At 38.2% G+C, this 20,140-nt stretch overlaps 1 protein-coding gene across 1 annotated transcript; it reads left to right on the forward strand.

The window, feature by feature from the left end:
• The first annotated feature begins 9,200 nt into the window (after positions 1–9,200).
• Positions 9,201–9,792, forward strand: LOC121135650 (ATP synthase subunit d, mitochondrial-like). The gene is given in 2 exon segments (XM_040734762.1): positions 9,201–9,612; positions 9,614–9,792. Coding segments are annotated over 2 exon segments (486 nt in total). The 5' UTR covers positions 9,201–9,240; the 3' UTR covers positions 9,728–9,792.
• Positions 9,793–20,140: the final 10,348 nt, after the last annotated feature.

The raw sequence follows: 20,140 nt of genomic DNA on the forward strand, positions 1-20,140 counted from the left end.
TCCCAGCACTTGGGAGGCAGAGGCAGGCGGATCTCTGTGAGTTCGAGACCAGCCTGGTCTACAGAGCTAGTTCCAGGACAGCCTTCAAAGCCATAGAGAAACCCTGTCTCGAAAAACCAAAAAAAAAAAAAAAAAAAAAAAAAGTCATACGACGTCCCCAGTTAGTTCTCTCTGTTTCTTATTTATGGTTACAAATAGAGCTGTGCATTTTCAACTCTCAACTGTTGCTCCAGCATCCTTCCTCCCCGTCTCTGACATCATGGACTCCTATCTCCTTAAAACTTTAAGTCCCCAGTAAACCCTTCTCACTATAATTTGCATTGGTCCTAGGGTTTTATCACATTAATAAAGATGTAACATATATATCACATTTGAGATATTATATATGTTTATATATAACTGTATGTATATCTATGTCTGTACATGCTTTTCTATATCATTAATATCTATATCTAAATATCTATTCTCATCTATATAAAGTTCAGAAATCACATTTAAAAACACATGTTTATGTATTTATGTGTATATCTAAACCTTAGAAGTGATAGCATCCACACAACCTTAGGCACCCCAAATCTCACACATCCCAGTTATGATGCAGCCATTTGTCTTTTCTCAAAGCTTTGGGTGTTTCTGATAAAGGCTCCAGTCTAAGAACCATTTCATCCATTATTTTTATTCCATTATCTAAGTATATTCCATTATCTCAGAACACTCAGGAAAATAAATAAGGATGTGCATGGACCTGAACTCTATTCATATCCATATCCTACTCCAGACACCATAAAAGCATACACCTGCTTCAGAGAGATGACAGGATGTAAGAGTTGACAACCATACACAGTAGTCTCCTGAAATAAGCACCAAGTCCACATCCTGCAAAATATTTATTCCAGAGTTTCATATAAGGTGTTTTACTCTGACACCTGTGTTAAAGCCATGTTTTATATTCTCAATTTAATCCTAGTCTTTCATTTGAGTGAAAGAGTACGTGAGACTTCCAGTGAGAGTTAATACTCATGACAGATTTGATAGATAATTACTTATAATGCCTTCCCTCAAAAGGCTGAGGTAAGAGCCAAGAGTTCAAGACTAGCAGGCTGTGCATTGAATCTATGGCCATCATAAACCACATGTTATAAATAAACATGCAAATGAGTGGGTTACTAATTACTTAATTAAAGAGACTGCTAATCATCCCTCTACTGCTTAAAGACCTTCAGATCTCACTATTGTAAAGACAAGGTTGCGCTTGGTTTTACAATACTAACCTGTTCAGAGTCTGCCCATCACATTGGTGAAACACAATGACATCCTAAAGTTTAAAGTTGCATCTTTTCTTAGATGGCTGACACAATTGTCTTTGAACTTAATTTTCCACACTGTGTCTTCCATTTGTATCTGTTCTGCTGTGTACCTGTACCTGTGCTCTTGCTTTAGAGTTGCTATAACTACATATATTTAAAAGCTCATACTTCTCTACTGTCTTAGATGGCAGCATTTATTTGCTTTATATAGCATCTTTAATATCAAAACAAGAGAAACCTTACTATTTGGAGAATTAAATAAAATTCTGTGATGTCTTCTATATTTTCTGTTTAAAATGATTTATATAGACATTTTATTCACAAATATTTCTAATTTTTAAATGTGAGAAATGGAAGCTTAATTAGATTTGCAGAGAGTTATTTTCCTACTTCATTTACTCTGCAAAGGACTGATTACACTGCTAAGTTTTCCAAGGGGATTCCGCAAAACTGAGTATCATCCATACTTGTGAAGCTCAAAGCCAAGCTTGCAATAGTGTGTCTATTTTTAAATTTATATTCAAAACTCAGCCCTAACTGAAGATGTTTCTTCTGCTTCTTTTCTAGCATTGTTCTGATTCAGAAAATTTCCAAACTTTTCCTACATAATTCTGAAAAATAACATGTAAAAATACAATTTGTCCTTTCAAATAACCCTTGCTGAGCATTTTTTAGCTAAGCTTGATAAACATAGATTAATTCCTTTTGACAGGGCAGAAGTACTATTACATCTCCCTAGGAAATAGGCTTTTATATTTTCATCCAGTAACTACTATTTGAGACTGAAATTAGGTTAAATTTGAATCACCTAAGCCTTTGTAGAAGTTTCATTTAATGAAGCACTTAGTGATTTTAGTGTACTCTGGGCTTTGAAGCTAACACCTCATTTCTTTTTGGGCTTTGATATTAGAAAGCAGGCTGATATTCTTTTCTGTGACACTTTTCTGGGCTTTATATAAGTGTAATGACACATAACCAGAATAAGTTAAGGTTGTGTTTTCTATGTATGTACTTGAATATTCTAAATGGCTCTGTAATAAGCTGTTCTTCAAACCTCTGTGTGGCAAGGCATATCTCTTCCCCCCTTACCAGTCTTGATGGCTGCCTTTTAACACACAGACTTGGTATCCATTGCCATGTATTGTTTTCCTGTTTTTGAAACATGAATGGAATCAAACAACATTCAATTTTCTATGCTTCGGTTCTTCTACTTAGCAGTGTACCTGCAGAATTGTCCATGGAATAGTGTTCATCGCATTGTCATTTAAATTTACAATTTTGCAAGAATCCCCAAGCCACTGAATGGATTTGCAAATTCCTTTCCAGTGTGGGTCTTGGCATTAGCTTTTTTGTTTTGTTTTGTTTTGTTTTTGTTGTTCTTTTTTATCTTTTTAAATTTATATTAGAAATAAGCTTCTTTACATGTCAAACTCAGTTCCCTCTTCCTCTCCTCCTCCCCTGGCCCCCACCAACCCCCTATCCCATCCCCTTTCTGCTCCCCAGGGAGGGTGAGGCCTTCCATGGGGAATCTTCATAGTCTGTCATATCATTTGGTACAGGGCCTAGCCCCACCTTCGTGTGTCTAGGATGGAAGAGTATCCCTCTATGTGGAGTGAGCTCCCTAAGTCCATTCATATACTAGGGATAAATACTGATTCGCTACCAGAAGCCCCATAGATTAACCAGACCACTAAACTGACATCCATGTTCAGGGGGTCTGGAACAGTGCTATGCTGGTTTCCCAGCTATCAGTCTGGGGACCATGAGCAACACCTTGTTCAGGTCAGCTGTTTCTGTGGGTTTCTCCAGCCTGGTCTTGACCCCTTTGCTCACCAATTCTCATTCTCTGTAACTGGATTCCAGAGTTCAGCTCAGTGTTTAGTGGTGGGTGTTTGCTTCTGCTTCCATCAGCTACTGGATGGCATATAAGGTAGTCATATATTGGAGAAGGGTATTTAAAGTAGCCTCTCCACTGTTGCTTAGATTGTTACTCGGGGACATCTTTGCAGATCTCTGGACATTTCCCTAGTACCAGATTTCTCTTTTTAAACCTATAAATGGCTCCCTTTATTATGGAATCTCTTTTCTTGCTCTCCTCTATTCTTCTCCTGACTCAATCTTCCTGCTCTTTCCTGTCCTCCTCTCCCCACCTCTTCTCCCCTTCTCTTTCTTCTAACTCCCTCTCCCCTCTCCCCATGATCCCAATTATCTCATGAGATCTTGTCCCTTTCCCCTTCTCCAGGGGACCATGTATATCTGTCTCTCTTAGGGTCCTCCTTGTTTCCTAGCTACTCTGGTGGTGTGAACTGTAGACTGAAACTCCAAATTCATTCAGTCACTTTCGAAATCAGTGTGGAGATTCCTCAGGCAAATGGAAATCAGTAATTCCACTCTTAGGCATATACCCAAATTATGCATATTCATACAATAAGGACATCTGCTCAACTATGTTCATAGTAGCATTATTTGTAATAGCTAGAACCTGGAAGCAACCTAGATGCCCCCTCAAATGAAGAGTGGATGGAGACAATGTAGTACATTTACATAATGGGTTACTACTTAGAAAAAAAAAAGAAAAACAAAAATTACAATGGAATCTTGAAATTAGCAGGCAAATGAATGGATGGCACTCGAAGAAACCATCCTGAGTGAGGTAACCCAGTCACAAAAAGACAAACATGGTATGTACTCTCTCATATATGGATTTTACACATGGAATACTAAGCTTTTGTTGTTTATCGCTATATGATTGCACGCGTTTGCTTCTCTGTCATCAATAGTGGTATTTTTATCTCAGTCTGGAAACATAAATCAAATTTTATCAGGTTTTCATCAGTGCTTGTTAAAGAGTCTGGTGAAAACACTGCATCTGAACAGAAGGAAATTGGATGATCCAGGTTTGCTAATGTATGCACCATCTGCTTAGATGTCATTTCTTTTTGAAATGTTGTTGATGTCATATTATGACTTTAATTGACAGTCTCCTGCTTAACCATACTATTGGAGATAACCTTTTCATATTATCTTGCTCATCTTATTGTCTTTTTTAAAACTCTTTGAAAATAAGTTTAAGTTTTATGACTTTTATCATGTAAATGTCAACTTTCATGTTTTTAAAAACAGATACCTACTTCTTAGTTCTATTTTTGCAATTAATTGAATATTCTTCGAGTATGAGGGTTTTTTTTTCTGCACCACAAATTGTATTCTGTTTATTGATCTGCCCTTACAGCATCTACTTTGACACTCTACAAATTTTAGACTTTGCTTCTGGCCAACACAGGAATGCAACTGCTAGAATTTTTAATTGGATTTAATTGGAATAAAACTAAATATATGGGAAGACTTTAGGGGAATTGACAGCCACATAATATAGGTCTAATTATGAAGGAGCTCTCTAAAACTTTACTGAAAATGAAAATCAGGTTAAAAGTTTTAAAATATATACCTTTTACTATAGTTATTTTTGATACAACTAAGATAGTGTAATTTCTTATTAAATTTTATTTCTTTCATTTTTGTACTAGTCTATGCATTGAACTTGTATATTGCAAGTTCCTAATTTAAATAATATCTCAAAAATCAAAAAATAATATCTATGATATTTACTTATGTGTCAGCCTGCATGTTTCCAAAAGCACCCTAAATGATAATGAAACCTCATTAGAAAGGTATAAAGAAAGAATCTAAGTAAATATAGATGTAAAAATCTTGAATAAAATGCAAGATGACCCTCTTATACTGTGTATAGCACGGTTCAAAACACAGGAGGTGGAAAATGGCCCACGTCTTAAAACTGCATCTGGGAAACATTTCACATTATTCCATTGGGTGAGGAGTCATAACCTTTTCCTGACCCCAGGGGTTGAAATGGTTCATTAGAATACCATGATAGTCACAGGCTCATCTTCTCATCAAAGTGGCTGAAATCATCTGATGCTTGAACAAAGAGCTTCCAGGAAGAAGGGAAGAAAAAAACAAAGGTGCAAACCTGGTAAATGTCAATACTTTGAAAATAAAGAATGTGGACAGCACGAACCCAGTCTTAGTATTGTTCCTCCCATGCCATGAGTTATCTTTCTTTAAAAGATAATAGAAAAAACAAAAGCCCCTTTTCTCACAGAACTAAAATGCACCTCAGTATTATAGCCCTGATAGCAAACAAATATGAGGTAAGTACCTCTTTGTTGCCTAGCCAAATAAGTCACTATTTATCACTTGCATTTTACAAACATTTATAACAGAACTGATTTATAAACGAAGATAGACTTTGATAAAGAAATACATTGATAAACTGTAGGCAGACAGTTGTGAATACACAAAACCCTTAGTGTTGCATTGGCAGGGAAACCCTTGACTTCTTGAAAAGCACAGCTCTGAGATTGTCAGGTAAGAACTTTGCACAAACTGCTGCCTTATGAAGGCACCAATAATATAGCTGGAGAATGGGGAGTTGATAGTGCCCAGCTTGCAGAGGCAAGTGATTCAGAGCCCTGCTGAGCAGAGACATGGGGCACCAGATTCACAAAATCCAAATACAGACTAAAGGGATAGAAAATTGCAGAATGATCCACATTTCAAAAATCTTAAAAAAAAAATAAGGAAAGGTCAACCTTAGTCATCTCAAATGTTCCTGGAGTGTTAATAGGTACATATTGAGCAATAGCTTTTGATGTGCCTAAAGTAGCTTCCTAAAATTGAGCGTGATTTTCCTTGGATTTTTTTGGTATGCTTTATACTACTCAAAGTGTGGGCCCAAGTTTAAAGCAATTTCCATTAGAATAAAAGAAAATGGACTGTTATATCCTCAATGACAAATATGTGGAGAAAGTGACAAAGCTTCTGAGATGTCAGAGTACTTTATCAAGGAGTGAAAGACACGCAGCTTATTCTACTTCCAAATACTGCAAGATCCAAGAACCATGCTTGTGGTTCTAGTGTTGAGGTTATGACTACTTATCATATTAAATGTTTTATCCCAATTCTGACTGTTTTAAGTGTTGGCATTTTCTACATTGTGTGGAAGACTGTAATGTCCCCCAAGACTTTTAAATTTGATACATGGAGACTTAGCATTTATATAGAAATTTCCAACAAACTATCTACCTAGTAGAAAGTAATCCAGTATGTAAATTATTTGAGTCCCACGTGATCTCTAAACACTGACTACTTCTCATTATTTTTATCCTTCCATAATTCACTTGACCCCTTTGATGACTTGTTTGTGATTTACCTTCTAAGTATAGAAGTTTATTTATCTATCAACCTTAAAAAACAGTTTATTTTTGGATCAGAGTTTTATTCCAGATGTGATGGGGGGATGTCTTTCTGTATATATGTTTCTCTTATTGGTTTATGGTCAATGAGGCAGGAAGATAGGCAGGACTAGGACAAGGAGAATTCTTGGAAAGGTAAGCAGAGAGAGTGTTCCAGAGAGTTGCCATGTAGACTACAAAGTATTAACAGGTTTGGGCATTCTCTGGTAAGCCAAGACCACATGGGAATACATAGATTAATAGAAATGAGGTTTTGTTTGTTTATTTGGTTGGTTGGTTGGTTGATTGGTTTTTCGAGACAGGGTTTCTCTGTATTGTTTTGGAGGTTGTCCTGGAACTTGCTCTTTAGACCAGGCTGGCCTCGAACTAACAGAGATATGCCTGCCTCTGCCTCCCAAGTGCTGGGATTAAAGATGTGCGCCACCAACACCCAGCAAAATAGGTTAGTATTTAAGATAGAGCTAGCCAATAAGAAGGCCTAGCCAGAGGCCAAAAGTTTTATAATTAATAATAAGTCTTTGTGTGCCTATTTGGTATTGAAGCAAGGTGGCAACAGGAACAGGCATGACAGAAATCCACAGCAACACAGGTGGATTGTGTTTGTGAGTCTGCAAATCATGGAAGGGCAAGAATGGTAAATCTGTCACTACATGCCTAGGCATCAAAAGAGAAAGAGATTAGAATAGACTGAGGTCCCTCAGTCCCTTTGAAGATCATGTCATCTATGGCCCAAATGTATTTCACTAGACCCCACATCCAATGGTTTAACCAATTTCAAATTATGCGATATGACACACAAAGCTATGCAATATGGCACACATGCCCTGTGGATGGCATTCTATATCAAAACTTTGACACATTACTAGGCAATTTTTCTTTACTACTTAGGTATAGTTACTGGTACAAAGTTTTCATATAACAGGTAATGAATACATGCTTTAGAATCAAAGTCTCCCCAAAAGAATAGGTTACATATATTGGCAGACATTTTAGCTTAAACATAAAGTCAAGTATAATATAATTTTAATTTGGTAAAATTGCTACACAAAACAAGTTTTAAAATTTGTGCTCATTATATTTGGAAAGATAACTCCTTCAACTGATCAGTACTTGAAGTAGCCAATCATGTAAGACGGTAATTTTTTTTTTTTTACTTAACCTTCAGTCACTGTAACACAAATGTTTGTTTCTACACTACATTTTCAAGTTCCACAGCAGGCACAAACATGTTGCTTTCAGTTACAAAACAAATCTTTGTTGCTCACAATTTGCCTCCTGTTTAAACATTATACTTAACTCTACATCAGCCTTTTTTCTCACTTTCAAATACTTTTGCACATTGCAATATCTAGCTATCATTTATTATACCTACTGTGGTATGTATGAGACATAATTACATTTGACTATTAATTAATGAGACAAAATTACTGTTTTTTCTCACTAGTCACTTCAGGTAATTTTGAAATGGGAATTGAATTTAATCCTATTATTTCTACACAAAAAGAATTACGCATTGACAACATTCTACTCATTTTGATAGTTGGAACCAGCTAATCTTATGAAGTGGCGTTTTCACCAATGTACTAATGAGATTTTCCAGTAGCAAAACAATGTATGAAGGCAGGATAACTTTTTTCATCAGTAGCTACCACCAGTGACCTAAAATTAGAAATCTTTCACAGGATGAATTGCAAAACCCTATAACTAACTACCTATCAGCCTATTATTCTTGGGTTTTATGCTGTTCACTACTGGATCTCACACTTATCTTGTTTGCAGTGTTCCTACCATTGTCTTTGATAAGAAACTGTTTTCTTTCAATCAAAGGCATTCTTTCAGGTACCACCAGTGCCTGAGGCCCTTTGTCTTTACTGGATTTTTACCCAGTGATACTCAGACAGATTTACTTTACTGTCAAAGTTTATGTCCCTGTGAACTGCCTTTTAACCTTAAGTTATCGTTTTCAGTTTGTTTATCTATCAGTATGAAGTTATAACCTGAGAGCTGAAACATGCCGTACTCTCATTACTTGTGAGTACAGCGGTTCCAACCCAAAGTCTTTCTCAATACAGAAGAGTTGAGGATTACTGTGATTACATTTGCAGCTGTGCATCAATCCATGGCAAAAATCCACGGAGAACTAATGAGTGCAGGCGGGAGATTGTGTATGTTCCGGTCTCAATCACCACTCTTGTTTGTACCTCTTGAAACACAAATGGATCACTCTGCCTGGAAGACTATTCAGGAAGTGAATTATTTATAGATACAAAATAAATATTTTTTCTTCTGTAATAAACACAACTGATTCCTCTATGCATCCCCAAAGTGCTTTTTAGCTTTTTCTTCTTAACTGATTTCAAACAAACAAGGAAATGTGTCAATCCTTGTTCCTCAGGATGACATCCATCAGATATTCTCAAAGACAGAAAGCTGACCTCATAGAATTTGTTTGTATGAAAGGAACTAGAAAAATAGGGGTGTTATTTCCCCAAGAAAATGACAAAGGAAACAGAGTACACTGAATTTTTAAGACTTTAGTTTATGATTAGATGACATAAATTTACTTGGGAATCTTTGAACCTTATCAGTAAAACACATAAAAGCTAAAATGCCGCTGGAGAGACGGAGCTCCGCCGGGGTCGGCGAAGGATCCAAAGATGGCCCGGTGTAAGCTTGCCCTAAAAACCATTGACTGGGTGTCTTTTGTGGAGATCATACCCCGAAACCAAAAGACAATTGCAAACTCCCTAAAGTCGTGGAATGAGACCCTCCACACCAGGTTGGCTAATTTGCCTGAGAAACCACCAGCGATTGACTGGGCTTATTACAAGGCCAACGTGGCCAAGGCTGGCTTGGTGGCTGATTTTGAGAAGAAGTATAATGCCCTGAAGATCCCAGTGCCTGAGGATAAATACACAGCCCTGGTGGACAGCGAGGAAAAGGAGGATGTGAAGAACTGTGCTGCGTTCCTGTCCGAGTCCCAGGTCAGGATCCAGGAATATAAGAAGCAGCTGGAGAAGATTAAGAATGATGATCCCCTTTGATCGGATGACCATTGATGACTTGAATGAAGTCTTCCCAGAAACCAAGCTGGACCAGAAGAAGTACCCGTACTGGCCTCACCAGCCCATCGAGAACCTGTGAAACAGGCCAGGAGGGAGCGCCAGCCCTTCACTGCACACTTGGACATTAAAATAAAGCATTTACGTACTGTGAAAAAAAAAAAAAAGCTAAAATGCCAAGTTCAAACTTCCAAAGTTTTTTACTTTTTTTGTTTTTTGTAATGTTTTGCATCATTTCTTCCCTCTAAACCCTCCTTGCTCTCTTTCAAATCTATCATCTGCTTCATTTTTTTGCTGTGTGTGAGAGAGTGTGTGTGTATGTGCGTGTGAGTGTGTGTATATGTGTGTGATTGTGTGTATGTGTGTGTGAGTGTGTGTGTGTGTGTATGTGTGTGAGTGTGTGTATATGTGTGTGATTGTGTGTATGTGTGTGTGAGTGTGTGTGTGTGAGTGTGTGTGTATGTGTGTGAGTGTGTGTATATGTGTGTGATTGTGTATATGTGTGTGATTGTGTGTGTGTGAGTGTGTGTATGTGTGTGAGTGTGTGTATGTGTGTGAGTGTGTGTCTGCTTGTATAATGCTACTTGTGCATATGGCTCCAGCATTGGCCATTTCACATTGGGTAACCAGTTGGTGTGCTCTTTTCTGAAGAAGACACCCGCAATCCACACTTACCAGTTGCCTCTAGTCCTTTGTATAGGGTTGAGGGCTCCTGGGCTCTCCCAGCTCAGCTTGCCAGCTCTCTGTGTCCTTGCTCTCGTTCGCACCATCTTTGTATGCCTTAGGACCCACTTACTGATGATTTCAAACACTACCACATTCAGGAACAATGAACTCTGCTGGCTTCCTGTTGCTTGAGAAGTTGTTCATTTCTAAGCCTGTCTCCCATTCCTATGCTCTATTTTCAGAGGGTTTCTTCGCACTGTCAGGATCTTTGTGTTCTGCAACTGCAATCTAAAGTCCATCTCTAATTAGTTGTTTTGATTGGCCTACCTTGTGACTATCTTTGAGTCAATCAATGTGGTCACATGGACGGATTGTGCAGAGTGACTACATTTCCTTTGTGAGTGTTGGTTAAAAATGGTTATTATTCAACACACATGGATGAATATTGGAACAGAAAATAAATATGGAATTCTGATATCAGAATATTGATGTTTAAATGGCATATAAATTAACAAATGTCCTCAGGAAAAAAATAATTATCTGATTGTAAAAGAACATATTTTTACAGAAATCTCTCCAAAGTATTCTACCCACAATAATCTCTATGAATTAATAAATAAATATCTATATGGAACAAGCCAGAGAAGAAAGTCTGAACCATGATCTCCAAAATCCTTAACTATAAAGGATGGAAAAATCTCAGAAAATTCTTTGCTTTTACTTAAAACAACTTTCTTCATTAATTTACACCAGATTGCCTCCAGCAAAGAAAAATTCAATGACATTAATAAATGCAAGAACTTTCTCATTAGCTATAGTTTAGCTTTCAACACTTTTTATGTAAAAAAAAAAAATCCCAGACCTATCAAATTAGCTCAGTAGGTAAAGGCAGTTTGGATCAAACCTGAAAAACCACATTCTATTCCTAGAAACCAATATGTAGGAAGGAGAGACCAGACATCCACAAACTTCTTCTCTAACTTCCTCTTATGTTCCATGGTGTGTGTGTGTGTGGTGTGTGTGTGTGTGTGTGTGTGTGTGTGTGTGTGTGTGTGTGTGTATGTTGAATTCATGTTCCCATTTTTGGCTTTAGTGAGAAGTGTTTGTAGTATTCAAGAATGACCATGTTGTAGTAGAGTTAAAGTGATATTACTCTCCTTTAGACTGTTGTTCAACAAGGCACCAGGCTCTATCCCAGACCACCAAAGCACATTGAGTACTGTCAGCAACTATAGACAGTCTATCAACAAATACACATTCTGTAAGAACAGAATGCCAACTGGCTACAAAACAGTGATTCTTGAGCTACCATTTGGTTTGGAGAATAGTTTCTATTTATATGAAAGACAAAATAAGAGAAAGGAGAAAGAAAGCACAGTGCGTTTAGTGATTACTATTAGGTTGCTGTGTAAGAAGTGTCACAGGGGAATGTGCATAAAAAGAAGAATGAGAAAAGCAAAGAAAAAAGTGATGGGAAGTTTGCTTAAGAGATGTGGGATTTGAGTTAAAGGTAAACTGAAGAGATTAGGTAAATATAAACACTCAAGTAATGTAAAGTAGTCTCTGAAGAGTTTGTGTCATTGAGACTGCAAACTAGGACGATCTTCATCTTTAGATAGCTACAAGGAAGATGATAGAATACGCAGGAGTGTGAACCAACAACTGAGGAGGCTACTACCAAAGGATGAGGAAGATGGATAGTGAGAAACAAGAGCTGGGTAGACTGGGGGAGTGTCCTTGGGTGGAGACCGGGGTCTCAGTTCCCTCCCAAACCTCAACTGGAAAAACAGAGCTATGGCTGAAGGATGAGTAGGCTATCATTCCACAAACGACATCTTAGGAATCTTCCCTGGCTAATCAAACCAAAATGTGGTAACTGTCCCTTATATTGACTGTGCTTTATATTATTCAGTATAGTTCTTGGATCATTTTAACCAAAATAACATTAATAACAGAGAAGGAAATTTAATATCCTTAAGGGAAGACAAGTGTTTGGGTCTGTAGAAAAATTCAGGTATTAAATAGATAAAGAGTAGAGAAACAGGAAGTGGAGATATTTGTATGAGAGGTCACAATATCCCTTATCATTTGCTTCTTTCACATACAGAGGCTTGCATTAGCTGAAACTTAACACTAAATTTCCCACACATTTGTTGGGCTTGTCAATTACCAGTGCAGGCTCACTACAATTGAATTATTGCCCTGACCAGCAGGGCACAACGGGATTTGAGCCCACAGGAACCTGGGATGAATGGGACAAGAAACACGAGAGAGATGGACAGCAAGACAGACATTCGAATCAAGCTGTCGTTTAATGAGAGTTCTGTACAGGCTTAAGTAGGGGAATGTGGCATTGGCCATGAGGTGGAGGTTGTTAGACCAGAGACGCTGAGAAGTGAGGCAGCAGGGAGCCTTTGATTTGCGATGGACAGGAGAGCTCACCAGGGAGCACAGGTGTTAAGGAAGTATTGTTAAGTGATGGATTATCTCTATGGCACCAGGCCATCTGTGGGAAGGCACCTCAGTTTTGCCTTGGAGCAAGATTGAGTGACCTGGTCCTCAACAAATTATAATTTTAAAATATGATAAAGTGCTTAGAGCATGGAGAATAATTCAGACAATTATGTATTCACCTCCAGCCAGGAAAATAAACTGTTACCAATGTAGTTTCACTCCCCAAATACTGTCCTTTATAATAGTGTCATGCTCATTTTTCATACAAAATACAAAACAAAATTCAATTAGGTTCTAAAATAGATATAAGGAAAATATTTCAGAAAATTATCATCTGAATTGTGTCAAACACGTGGTTTACTGTGACTAGTCAATGCAATACCATACTGCCACATACACCCCAAAGTAGACCAAAGGGAGTATAAACAAGTCTTGGGTATATCATTTTTTCACCATTGGCAATAATATCTTCCCTGTAATCATTGGAAATTTCTGGTAACATTGACAGTGACCAAGTACTTTGTTTCCAGTTTGTCTTAGTGATTTCTCTCTTTTGTTCTTTATAAAGTCTCTAAGATAGAAATTTCTGTAAACATTACAAAGATGAGGGAAATTCATATAACTTTCAAATCTGTACAGAAAGAGAATTGTGAGTCAGAAAAAAACATATAACAACTCCCATCAAAGATTTACATCATATTGCTTCCTTCATTCCTTTCTTGGTATGTTACTGGGTTCCAGCATCTCCTCTTCATTATTTTCTGACAATAACACAAGTCATGTACTTATTGCAATATCACCTTGTTGTATGTGTGTAATTTTTCTTTCAGTTTTCACAACTTAAAAGCATTTATTAAGTAATTAAATTATGATGTAGTCATGTGTGATTTTGGCAGACCTGCCAACTGATATTCAGAAATAACCTGAATTTGTCCAGATGTGCTATTTCTCCTGTAGCTCTAACTTTCACTTCCCTTCCATATTTCTTTGGCTATGGTCATTCTGGAGAAAATGGTCATAATATAAGTAGCTTAGACAGCAGCTTTTCTGTCCATAATGACAATGAGCAAAATAAGGGTGTCTTTTTGAGGTCATTCTGTATTTTGGGACTTACTCAAATCACCATTAATAACTTCCAGAGATTACTGCATCCCTCATCACCAGAAAAGTGTTGTGCAGTAGATGGTGCTTAAAACAGAGGTCTGGAATTGGTAATGGTGCAGAGAATAAAAGAATACAGAATTTTCATTCAAAAATGGATATCTATAGCCTGAGGGATCATTGAAGAAGATGGGGAGAAAGATTTTAAGAGCCAGAGGTGATGATAGATGACTAAAAGGAAGCCATGTTTTTTCAGACACCATGTGACAGCTGCATATAAAAAGTCAAGACTGATACAAGCTCAAGAAGATGAAATACCAATGGAGAGGACATTTGGACATGAAATCCCACCCCTAGCTGAGCAGCTACTCACATTTAGTGGCTACTGGGAGAGGAAGACTAAGTTTTCCTTAAGTATATGTCCCCTGATAGATTGACCAGGATCCAGTTGAAGACTGCACATCCAGGAAAATATAGGCAGAAAAATAGGACTTGGTAGTGAAAGACCCTGAATTTATAGAAATACAATATAAGCTTAAACAGGGAGGGCACCCCACTAGAGAACTTGGGAAGTGAACAAAGGACTCCATCCCAGGAACTGGCCAAACCACAGAATGGAATGTATGGTTTAGCAACCTTAATTGTAGAAGGGCTGTAAACCCACAAAAGGCCAATTCCAGGCTGCTGACCACCTGTGAAGAACTGACCAGGGCGTCAGAAATGGGCAAACAAGATTTGTGGGAACCACCGTTTACTTAGGGAGAGATGATTAACTCATACCAAGGTTTGAGGAATTTACAACGTGTAGGTCAGGAAGACATCTACTTCCCCTGGTCAGTAGTCACGTACCCCCCCCTCATCACAAGATAGGGACCCCTCCCAAAGGCTTGTGTTTTTGTCTTTCAAGGCTGATTGTAACTGAACCTCGGGGCCAATCAGTCTAAAATCTGACCGAGAGGCCCATCTGCAGATGCCTAATTAAAGCCTCTTGCGTGTTGCATCAATTGGCACGTGGACTCTTGATTCTTGGGGTGACGAATCCAGCTTGGCGACCCCTCCTCAATTCGGGGTACCCCAACAGTAGGTTTTGAAAAATAGGTTAGACACAAAACTGGATGAGAAGTGATAGGGAATGGATCTGGAAGTAGTCCTGAGAGCAGGCTAATCTGATTCAAAGCACTACAAATATCTCAAAAAAATCTAATTGAAAAGGAAGACACAAAAGAGAAGGAAATAACAGAAAAAATGGTAAGAGAGTCAGGCAGCATGCCATTAAGTTGCAGTGTATAAATCATGTTTGAATTCTCAAAAAACAATATATTCCTTATACTTATATTATGCTATCTATAACCATATTTCAACTATGTGAAATATATATAAATATATATAAATAACCATATTTCAACTATGTAAAAAGTATATATTTCTGATAATGAAAACTCTAGAAGTCCAGCTTCTAGAATTTTCTCTTATGGTTCAAAAAAAGAAACTACAAATAAACAAAGGAACTAAAGTCTGAGGGAAAAAGGAACTGACCCCCACACCCTGTGGGTGTTCTTTATTCTTCTGTGCTTTTTCTCTCTTGTTGTTCTGTTTCTCTGTTTCTGTCTCTGTATTTCTTTGTTTCTTTGTCTAACTCTCCCCAGTTCTTGGGGGATACAGGCATATATACATTTGCAACAGTAATTCTTTTTACAATACAATATGAGGCTTGAGTTTCTCAGGGTCAGCAAGCAGAGAAGATTTACACACAGAGCAATAAACTAAAACCCCTAGGAGAAACTTTCAGCATTAGTTGCTCAGGGCTGTGGGTTAAAGAGAAGGTCTAAGTTTAATTTGCATAAGAAACAAAACCTAGCGCCTTCTAGTGCTCTGGCCTCAGTGGCAGCACAGGCCTTCAGGAAAGTTTACTTTTCCCTAAGGATGAGCAAATGGCTGATTACCTTTGTTGTCTTCTCAGGGGAAACAGGAGGGAGCTGTAAATCTCTGAGCTAAAATCTTGAGTTAATACAACCAGAAGTTTGAGAATCTTTTAGTGCAGGGTTAGCTTAGGTTATTACTTCTCTATCTTCCAATAAGTTAAAGCCAAGGCCATGCTTATTTTTTTTTCTACCCGTCTAGGCAGCTATGAATCAACAACTTTGGACACGTAGCAATTCTATGTCCTTGGATATTTGTGAATGTCTTCTTAGATGGAATGCTTTTGCCTGGGCCCTAAACGCTGACCAAATGTCTGTCAATAAAGGTAATTGCAGGAAGGCAGATCTCTGCAATTACAATGGAATGGGAAACAAGGACCTGATAGGGGGAAACGGGCCTCACATATAGCTAAGGAATGTAATCAGTAAACTAGGACCTGTTAATGGAGAGCAGGTATTTACACAGAGCTAGGGAGTGTAATCAGTAAAACTCCAAATGCATGGGAGAATTTTGTTCCCAGTAAATGATCAGATAGTGCTAAGCTGTGGGAAGTACATCCCACATCTGTTACAGAAAGGAATAAAGTACAGGAAGAATCTACAGCAAAGCACAGCCAATTTATTATAATGCCAGGAACAGCTTTGTGCTGGTTTCACCTATCAGGATAATTCATAATTCTTCTGAGTTATCTCGTGATACATTGGCTGTATAATTACTGTGCTGTCCTATGGATTGTAACAATCTGAAATGGGAACTGACTAGATGGTATTTGAGTGTATTTCCTTAAAAACAATCATTCCTTTGTGACAATGTTAGTATGGGATATTAATTTAAAATATTTGTATTCTAGAGAGATAACTCAAATTATTATTTCTAAAATACTTAGTACTTGAAATTCATCCTTTCAGTTTGGAGCACCAATTACAGCCAAGTAATAGAAAGATTTGTATAGGAGTAGAAAAACACTCTTCTCATAAGGTGGAACATAGAGACTTTTTCTTCTGTACCCTGCCCAGCAGGGCACAACAGGGGGTCGAGCCCCCTGGGACCTGGAATGACCGGACAAGAGACAAGAGAAGGTAGCAGCAAGACAACAGGGCTGATCAAGCTGCATTTAATGCGAATTTTGTACAGGCTTACATTGGGGAAATGAGGTAGGGGGTTAGGGCAGAGGAATGCAGGACCGTGAGGAAGGGGTCGTTACCTGGTAATCCGGCCCAGGAGTGTTCTTGGTCGCATACCAAGGAGTGCTTTTGGTCCAGTACTTAGGGGTGTTGATAATCACAGACCACCACCGAGGCTGAGCAGCAGGAATCCAGGTGTTAGTAGGGTAGAGATCACCAGGTGAGTCGCTGAATAACCTAATTGCAGGGAGGAGGGTTATTAAGCAATCTAACTGTAGATTGCAATCTGCTATTCCTGTGAGCCCAGGTTTTTCTATCAGGAGGTGACTCGGCTACCATGGGAAACTCTTTCTCTGAGCTGTCTTCCCGTGGGAGAAGGCTGTGTGGGCCGTTTGCCTGGGCTCTCGTCAGCCTTTAACATAAAGATTGTTCCTTGCACTTCTGTGTTTTAGCCACTACACCTTGCATATCAAAATCTTAGCACTTAGTAACTCAAAATTGATTCGTAAAGATAGAATAACCAAAGTGATAATGAAAATTATGTCATTAAGATGAGCATCTTATACCATGGCTGTTTCTAAGTAAAAAAGAAATATAGACACACAGGTCTACACCAGATCCCCTTTGTATGTGTTATGGCCTCCAGTTGAGTGTTTTTATGAGATTTCTGAGTTGACAAAGAAGTCAGACTCCAATTCTTTTTGTTTTTTTGTTTGGTTTTTCGACACAGGGTTTCTCAGTGGTTTTGGAGGCTGTCCTGGAACTCGCTCTGGTAGACCATGCTGGTCTCAAACTCACAGAGATCTATCTGCCTGCCTCTGCCTGCGAGTGCTGGGATTAAAGGTGTGCGCCACCAATGCCTGGCCAGTCTCTGATTCTAGTGCCTTCTCTTGGGCCCTTTCCCATCTGTTTGTTTGTCTTGTCCAACTCAGAAGTGGAAAGTTTTTGTTTTATCTTACTCTTTTAGTTTGCTGTATTTTATTATCATGCCTTAGGAGCCTGTTCTTTTCTAATGAGAGAAAGGGGTGGATCTGAATGGGAGGGGAGGTTGGGAGGAAATAATAATTAGGGTATATTTTATGTGAGAAAAATAATCTCTTTTTAATAAAAAGAAAAAAAGAAAATCTTCTTTTCCTGGAGTTACATCATGGAGTTTTGAAAAGATAATGAAATTAATTTCTCTGTCTTTCATGTAAACTCAGAAATTAGGAGTTGCCATTATGCCCTACTCCTAGAATTTCAGTAGTATTTAAGTGGAACACAGGCAGACTGCATGGACTTAATCTATTTTAATTCTACCTTGTCTTCTGTAGTTAGTCTGCTGCACCTTTGAAACTTGGTCTTAGAACAGCAGCATAGACAGGTTTCTTCACGTCTCCCTGGCATACAAACTTTCAGATGTTAGTACAAGTATCATGTTTGTGGTGATGAATATTTATCTTTTAGATTCCCTACCACTTTTCTTCTATAATTCATCTTCTAAACTGCCTCATGCTTACCACGGGCCTTCAGTTTACCAGCTTTCTACCTGAGTTTCTCAGATGAATCCCGAGAGTTTAGGCGAGAACACAGGACTTTGAAATATTCAAAGCAGGCAAGATGTGGGGACATTACCATTAGCTAGTAATAAAGATCTATACATATGTTTGCTGCCAACAGTGGTATCTGTTCACTGTTGGCATTTCTCCCTTATAGACATCTACCCTACTTCTGGATGCTGACTGTTCACAGATAAGTTCTTCTCCAAAAAATTCCTCTTAGTTGATGGAGGCTCCATCACCCCGCGTTTCCATTTGCTCAGTCACAGCCCACATCCAACAGCTAATACATCAGGGAAAGCTAAGGTCTGTCCTTTAACTTGCTACAGCTTGAAAAGGTCATTGTAAGTCTGTCAAGTTGATGTAGCACAGGTCATAACTTCTGTAAAAACCTGGTTGTAGCTCAGCTTTTCTCGTCTAGATTCCCTCCCCTTATCTCCTAAAACATAAATTGGCTGCACTGAAGTAAGGATAATTCTGGTTATTAGAGTTACTGTGTTTAATTGCTATTTGATGCAATTACAACCTTATCATATTCTTTTAAACAAATGGCAGCACACTTCTATTTTCTGTTATGCTTGTTCTTCTAGAGACATTCTGACCTCCATTTAGAGTCAGACTATTGAAAAGAATGAGATGTGCACTACTTTCTTTTTTCTCATTAGGTTTTCTACTCTAAGTGGTTAATGATTTCATGTATACTAATTGCATACATGTATTCCACACTTAGATAATTCATTAGTTTCCATAAAGCACATCTGGAAACAGCTGTAATACCCCACCTCACACAGTTATATAGCAGGTTATTGTTACCTTTTTCAAAATTTAGTATATTTTCATAATAATGTATGTACACTAATATTTTATCTAACAACTACTATTATTTTAACTTCAATGTCACCTTTTAGAAGAGGGGTGGATCTCTACTGATGGCCTCCCTTCATCCATGCTCTGAGAAGTCTGCATAGGTTTTCCTTCCTCCCTGGAAGTAAACAAAGCCACAGAGCACTCTGTATTTCATTGAGTATAAACAACGTGTTCAACTTTTGTTGAAGTTCTCACATTTGTGTTTTATAGAGTCACCTGCAGTCCCAGCTGGCCATTTTCCACCAAAGCACTCACTTTCTCACACTTTCCTTGACAAGCCATTGCAACAAAAGAGGCGCACTGAGGCCTGTGAAGACTTAGTGCCCCAAGGACATAGGCTGCCATGGACTTCTCCTCTAGGCTAGGCAACACTTGAACCAGAGAGATATCCTGAGGAAGGTGCTAGACATTTCTGAGATTCTGCTTCGCCATGGATTACAAACCTATATGGCCAGTGACATGCACTAAGCTATCTTAGCCAATAACTGAGATACATCTTTACTCTTATTTATTTTTTTTTTTTTTGGTTTTTCGAGACAGGGTTTCTCTGTGGCTTTGGAGGCTGTCCTGGAACAAGCTCTTGTAGACCAGGCTGGCCTCGAACTCACAGAGATCTGCCTGCCTCTGCCTCCCAAGTGCTGGGATTAAAGGCATGCGCCACCAACACCTGGCCTTACTCAATAACTGAGATACATCTTTACTCTTATTTTTTGCAAGTACTTTTTCATGGAGACAAGAAAACCAATATGAGAAGTGATAAAAATGTTTTAAGTTTTAATTTTTATTGTGATTGTAAAACCCCATAGAGTACTAAAATCCTTTACA

Source organism: Mesocricetus auratus, unplaced genomic scaffold (assembly GCF_017639785.1).
Source record: "Mesocricetus auratus isolate SY011 unplaced genomic scaffold, BCM_Maur_2.0 Super-Scaffold_100040, whole genome shotgun sequence".
Taxonomy (NCBI): Eukaryota; Metazoa; Chordata; class Mammalia; order Rodentia; family Cricetidae; genus Mesocricetus; species Mesocricetus auratus.